Here is a 6,743-nt window from a genome sequence, read left to right on the forward strand (position 1 = left end):
CAGCCTCCGCCTCCCAGGTTCAAGCAATTCTCCTGCCTCAGCCTCCCAAGTAGCTGGGATTACAGGTATGTGCCACCACATCTGGCTAATTTTTATATTTTTAGTAGAGACGGGGTTTTGCCATGTTGGCCAGGCTGGTCAAAGTGCACTCGGCTTCCCAAAGTGCTGGGATTACAGGTGTGAGCCACTGTGCCAGGCCAGGTCTTGCTCTGTAATCCACTCTACAATCACTGCTTTTTAACTAGTCTTTAGTCTTCTTACGTATAATGTAATTATTTTACAATGGTTTTAAGCCTACAATCTTTTCTATGTGTCCCATTTGTTCTTTCCCCCACCTGCCCTTTTCTGCTGTTTCATGAATTTAAGAAAGCATCTAGAATCCTACTTTATATCTTCTATTGGCTTTTTAGCTACATTTTTGTTTTTAGTGGTTGCTCTAGGGAGTTAAGTTATGCATCCTTCAGTTAGCAAAGTCTACCTTGAATTAACATTTCATGTATAAAGAAAGATCTTTACTGCAGCAGTAAACTCCCATTCACTCACTCAACAAAGAGCTGTCCATGTGCCTCGTGCAGTGTTAAGTACTAGAAACTCAATGGGAAAAACCTGTAACTAATCATTCATTGTATTTGCTACAATAAGATAACTGGGACATCTTGTTGAAGTGTGCTACTGTAAGATTTGGTCAATATTCTTGTGAAAAGCCCTGGGTGTGAACTCCCAGGCTCAAGCGATCCACTCAGCCCTCCAAGTAGCTGTGGCTGTAGGTGCCCGCCACTGTGCCTGGCTGAAAAACACTTCTGTGACGTACTCAAAGTAACTTTCACGAATGTTGTTTTATATATATCCACACAGTACCAAATTTTACTCCTAAAAATTCCTCAATACGTCCACATCTGGTTTTCCAAATATTCACTAAAAGGAACCAGAGGTCCTTGAAGAAATGGCAGATTCCAGGGCTGGAACAGGGAAAACGCCCAGTAAACCTGGAATATCCTGTACCAAAAGCAAGAACACAAAGAACTATGGGAGGTGTCAAAAGAACAGAACTGACTTGAAAGGGTTGCCACTGGCCAAATAGGAGACAATGTCACCATCTAATAGAATAATAATAGCAATGGGATTATCACACAACAAATCAAAAATCAAAACCAAAAATGCTCCTGAGTCCATGGTGAGATTGAAACAAAGGGGCAGGGTCTTCAGCTAATCAACACAGAAGGAAGAATAGCGGGAGAAAGTCACTCTTTTGCAGTCAGCAGTGTAAGAGCTGATTCAGGCAGGGGCCACCCTGCCTGATGTGTGCTGAGACAAATGAGGAGAGAGCTGCTGGGAGCAGCAGAGCTGTGCTGCTTCACAGCGTCACCTCCTGGATTCCTCGCTGGTGGGGAGACGGAGGGGCAGATGCAGCCTTAATCAAGTGATCAAACTCAGCATCATGAATGATGGGACGAGTGGACACTCCTGTGTCTCCTGATCGGTGGTGCAATGGGAAGCTAGGCAACGTCGCCTGCGCAGCCAAAACACTCGCCCTGAACCCAGCCACGGGGCACAGCGAGACGAAGCCCGATTGTGGGACCATCTATAGAAGAGCTGGCCTGGAATTTTCAGGAATGTGAAGGTCATGAAATACACACACGAACAAAGGAGGGAGGGATGGGAGTGGATGGGATGGGTGCGATGGGAAGGGGTGAGAGAGAGAAAGCAAATGTGGCAAAATGTCAGCTCTTGAGGAACTGAGCTACAGATTTTATGCATATGGGTGTTTATTGTACAACTGTTTTTGAAAGAGAGGGTTTCACTCTGTTGGTCAGGTAGGGGGTGCAGTGGCTATTCACAGGCACGATCACAGCGCATACTACAGCCCCCAACTCCTGAGCTCAAGTGATCCTCCTATCTTGGCCTTGAAGTGCTGGGATTATAGGTGTGAGCTACTGAGCCCGGCCCCACTGTACTATTTTAAACACTTTCCTGTAAGTTAAAAACATTTTCAAAGAAGTCAGTGAAAGAATCAGGCTATCATCAGTTTACAGAAATGACCCATCAGGGCTGGGCACAGCGGTTTATGCCAGCACTTTGGGAGGCTGAGGCAGGCAGATTGCTTGAGCTCAGGATTTTGAGACCACCCTGGGCAACATGGCAAAACCTTGTCTCTACCAAAAAATACAAAAAATTAGCTGGGCATGGTTCCATGTGCCTGTAGTCCCAGCTACACAGGAGGCTGAGGTGGGAGGATCAGTTGAACTCAGGAGGTTGAAGCCGCAGTGAGCTGAGATCGTGCCACTGCACTCTAGCCTGGGCAATCTCCAGCCTGGGCAATGGGAGTGAGACCCTATCTCAAATAAAAAGAAAAAAATTCAAATCTGGGTAGTGGGCATGTCCCCGGGTCTGGTCTGGTGCTGTCCCAGCGTTAAAGTGACAGCAACTCGGTAGCTGATTACGTGCACTGCACCGCGGTAAGGAAGTGGATGCCCACTCTGAGACAGGGACACAGCCTGGCTGTAGCATTAATATGATTGCTAATAAAACATATTCTGTACCAGGCACGGTGGCTCATGCCTGCAATCCCAACACTTCTGAAGGTTGAGGCAGGTTGATCATTTGAGGCCAGGAGCTTGAGAGCAGCCAGCCAGGCACGGTGGTGAGAGCCTGTGGTCCCAGCAACTCAGGAGGCTGAGGTGGGAGGATGGCTTGAGCCCAGGAAGCAGAAGCAGAAGCTGTGATTACACCACTGCACTCCAGCCTGGAAAACAGAGTGGAACCCTGTCTCAAAAAAAAAACACCCCCCAAAGAAAACAAAACCAAATCCATATTCTGGATTTATAGACTAACTGGGGGCTTATAATTAAGACTACAAAACTGACCAGTAATTACCCACGTATTCACCTCTATTGAGCTCCTAGTGAATCAGTTTAACACTCTACAGAGTTAGGTTTGCAGGTTTAATTCCGTCCATCTGGGCAGGGCAGCTCAGGGCTCAGCTCTGCACTGAGTCTAACCCTTCGCTTCTCTTGAGTGACCTGTTAGCGCTCGGTGAGAAGGTGAGCAGCTCACGCGAGTCTGGCGTCTGAGTGTGCTGGCTGGCCGTCAGGACGCTGCTACTTACAGATACGATCACTACTTGCTCCCACAAGATCTCTCTTAAAGCAAAGGTTAATGTGAAAGGCCTCTTCTGTTGAGACAGAAGGAATTAATTTCTAACCATGCCCTTCATATATACCAAAGGTGATGGTGAATTTCTGACGTGAAATTACTTGTTTAAGGGATGGATTCTAACACTTTAATTTTCATCAGACTGTATGAGAGTAGACATGAATGCTCAGTGTAGGATTACTAAGGAACAAAATGTAATTTATAAACAGAGCCAGTTGTACATGAAACATTTGCTAGAATCTATCTGCTTTACAGTTCTTTTGCTAATTTTTCTGTTTTAAGAAAAAATCGTATCTTGTCAGCGGAGGGAACTGTGGTACTAGGCCAACTGCAGCAGCGTTTTCTTGCCCAGGGTGCTGTGGGGAGGACCTGCTGCGGCTCTCTGCCTAGTGTGTGCCTTGTGGCTGGGCAGTGTGGGTGATGCCGGGGCCATCTGTCCCAGGAGCAGGAGAGTCCCAGTGTGTGAGTGATCCTGGAATGTAAGGCTCGTCCTCTGGAAGGCTCTGGGACCCTGAGTGTCTTGACCCCCGTGCACTTAGCAGAACCGTGTTCAGAAACTCAGGGTTACGGCGTGCCACGCTCCATCCTTCTCTGTGTGGCTCCAGACGCAGACACGGTCCACCCACACAGCCAGGAGGCTGCACCAACTCCACGGGGGGACACAAAACAAGCTCCTTGTGCTTGGAAAGAGTGGAAATGCAGGGCTGGCCCATGCAAGGCACTGGGTGGTGACATCAGTGGGTGAGAACCAGAGGAGGCGCTCGTGAGATGGCACCCTCACGGTCGAGAGGGTAGTGCTCACTGGCGGCACCAATGGAGGTGGCCGTCCACAGCTACTGGAAGCCGGGGCGAGAGGACAGATGGTGGATGTATTTCCTGAAGTGAAAGGTGGAACCTCTACTGAGTGCCAGGCACTGAGAGGTGAGCCTGTGGCACCCTGGGCTGTCAGAGGCCCTGCCAGGTACCACGGCTGGGGCTTCTGCTTGATAAACATGAACGCCAACCTCCCTCCATCTCCTGCTCCAACCAAGACAGGTTCTCCTTAGTGGTCAAGAGGTAAGGGATGGATGCTCCTTGACCTCTAGGCCCCAACAGGACTCTGTGGCCTCTCCTGGGAGCTCCAGCCTGGGCCGTGGTCACAGTCACACAGCACCCAGGCAACTACGGTGACTGTCCTTGAGACCAGGCGGCTTTGGGACTGGAAGCTTGCATTTTCCTTATGTTTGTGCCTTCCTGTCCTCTCCACCAGCAGGTAGAGGGGCAGCAGCTGCATGTGGACCCAGTCGAGGTACCAGCACAGTGGAAAGCTGGACACGAAGCCAGGCCGTGCAGAGCCCCGGGGGGTAAGTGAGCCCCGCCCACCAGACACAGGAGCTCAGTGTGATCAAGTGTCAGCAGGGACGGCCACGCCACGGGGAGGGACTCAGCACCTCCCTCTGGTCACCCACAGCTCTGCTCACAGATACCTGACCTTCAGACGCCCTTTCCGCCCAGGTAAACCTGGCCCGCATCTGGCACCTGTGCGCACACCCCGTGGCCTACCTGGAGCGGGTCCGCTTCCTGCTGGCCCCAGGGCTGCTGCTCACGCGGTAGGCAGTGGGCACACTCCTCTCTTCTCTCCGTCTCTCAGGGGAGTGGGCTCTCCTCCGAGGGGACCGGGAGCGGGACCTGGACAGAGGAGGAGGCAGCGTTCAGTTCTGCGGCCTGGCTGGCGGGACGTGTCATGCTTCCGACTGCCTTGGCAGAGATCAGGCCCTGTCTGCAGAGGCTGCTCCTCAGGGTGGTGCCTGTGTACACTCTGAGGCTTCAGAGAACCCCTGCCAAGCTCCACTCCTCTACCGACAACGAACTGAAACCTCGAATCCCATCTCAGAGGCAGAGATGGTCTCTCTCCCGTTCCACACACTTATCACACCAAGGATAAACTTTTAACCAATATACAACTGCAGTGGAGGCTGGAGCTGCTTCAAATGGTCAGTGGCAACCAATTCCTCACAAGCCACGGTCTGAGTATGCAATCTACGACCACCTCAGGCTGCCGCTTTCTCTTCCTTCCTCCTGCCTATGCCCATTTTATCTCCCTATACACTTCAGCTCACTGACGTTTCCACCAGCATGAGGTAAGAAAAGGCAAATCAGACTCTAGCAACTCGGGTCTACCTGTCTGAATACCGGCAAGAAGAAACTCAACGGTAACGAAGCTAGAGGCCTACCTGGAAATTTCTCCTGTTCACACTCATCTTACAGTCTCTCGGCACAGACACTCAGGAACAGGCTGTGGGGCACTGGCACGAAGCCTGAAACTTTCGATCCAATTCGGAAATGCCAGTCTTACGACAGTTTCGGCTAACTCAAGTTTATGAGATTTCACAGATGCAAAGCCACCCATGAACACTGACTCCTCCTCCTCCTCATGTGCCTGGAAAGGACTCATTCCTCTCCTGTGGTGACACAACGCACACATGGCCACGAGGACCCTGAGACCCGCGCCCCTCCGGGGTGATGCTCCTTAGTGGAGGCCCCGTAGCGATGAGTCGGGACCTTCGTTTTAGTTCTTTGTTCACTCAGGAAAGCTACTATTTTGGGAAGACCTGCAATGAGCACAAATCTGGAAAAAAAACTCCATTTATTTCCATTTTGTTTCCATGACAACTCATGCAAAACAATATAAAGAAGAGTGGTCTGATTTTGTCATTTGAAGAAGTTCTACATGGAATCATTTTCACGACAATAAACCGCACACGCCACAGGCTATGCTTCTGCAGATCAGCTCGGGATCACTCAGGCCCTGGCAGCCTGGAGAGCCAGGAGCAGCTATCCCTTAACTGACAGAATGGTTTTGATTTTTTTCCCAGACCTTTCCTAAGATTGACAGAACAGATGATAAAGGCGAGGTTAGTTAGACACCTTGACATTTTACCAGGTTTTCCCTCAAAAGAACTCGCGGAGTCAAATCTGCTGGTGGCTGAGGCTGCCTGATAACTTCCTGGCTGGGCTGCCGCTGTCACCGACACGCTGCTCTGACAGGGCTCCGCGCACAGCATCCCTAGGGAGGCTGAGGCTCTGGGACACAGAGGCACACACTTCACATTCAGAATAAAAGGTGCTGGGCTGGGCGCTACCAGAACTCTGAAAAAACCTCTGTTTATTCAAAGCTATAGTGGCTAGGGAATGCTTACACGTAGAATTCTACAATAAACTCAATAATCAGGAAAAATAAGTTAGTTTGTAAGGCCTGCAAATTCATAAGTTTGAAATACAATACCATTTTGTAGTGGCTATTAGTAATCGACTTCTTTAAAGGGAAGTGGCTGTTACCAGTAGATTTTCAAGTTATCGGGGAAAATGCCCATCTCAGAACGAGGGGGTTACATACCATCAGACAATGCTCTAAGTTTGACTTTAGCTAAAGAAGCTTTAATGCTTTTTATTCTGCTAATTAGGCTTCTCACATTGATACCACAACATAGTGCAAGAAACAGGAATTCCATTTTATAAGCAAATCATCCATATAATGTGACCAGAGGCCTTCTTCTTCTTTTTTTTTTTTTTGAGACGGAGTCTTGCTCTGTCGCCCAGGCTGGAGTGCA

At 49.6% G+C, this 6,743-nt stretch overlaps 1 protein-coding gene across 2 annotated transcripts in view; it reads right to left on the reverse strand.

Moving 5' to 3' along the window:
- SFSWAP (splicing factor, suppressor of white-apricot family) overlaps positions 1-6,743 on the reverse strand; it is a 92,570-nt gene that overhangs the window by 8,930 nt on the left and 76,897 nt on the right. The window contains exons 15-16 of one of the 2 annotated variants that reach the window (XM_011961110.1): positions 6,061-6,216; positions 4,696-4,821 (exon numbers count right to left, since the gene is read on the reverse strand). In XM_011961110.1, the coding sequence (XP_011816500.1) occupies positions 4,696-4,821; positions 6,061-6,216 (282 nt within the window). The remainder of the gene's footprint in view (positions 1-4,695; positions 4,822-6,060; positions 6,217-6,743) is intronic. The other variant, XM_011961120.1, reaches the window with a different exon arrangement.

The sequence above is a fragment of the Colobus angolensis genome, unplaced genomic scaffold (genome assembly GCF_000951035.1).
Source record: "Colobus angolensis palliatus isolate OR3802 unplaced genomic scaffold, Cang.pa_1.0 Scaffold115, whole genome shotgun sequence".
NCBI classification, from domain to species: domain Eukaryota; kingdom Metazoa; phylum Chordata; class Mammalia; order Primates; family Cercopithecidae; genus Colobus; species Colobus angolensis.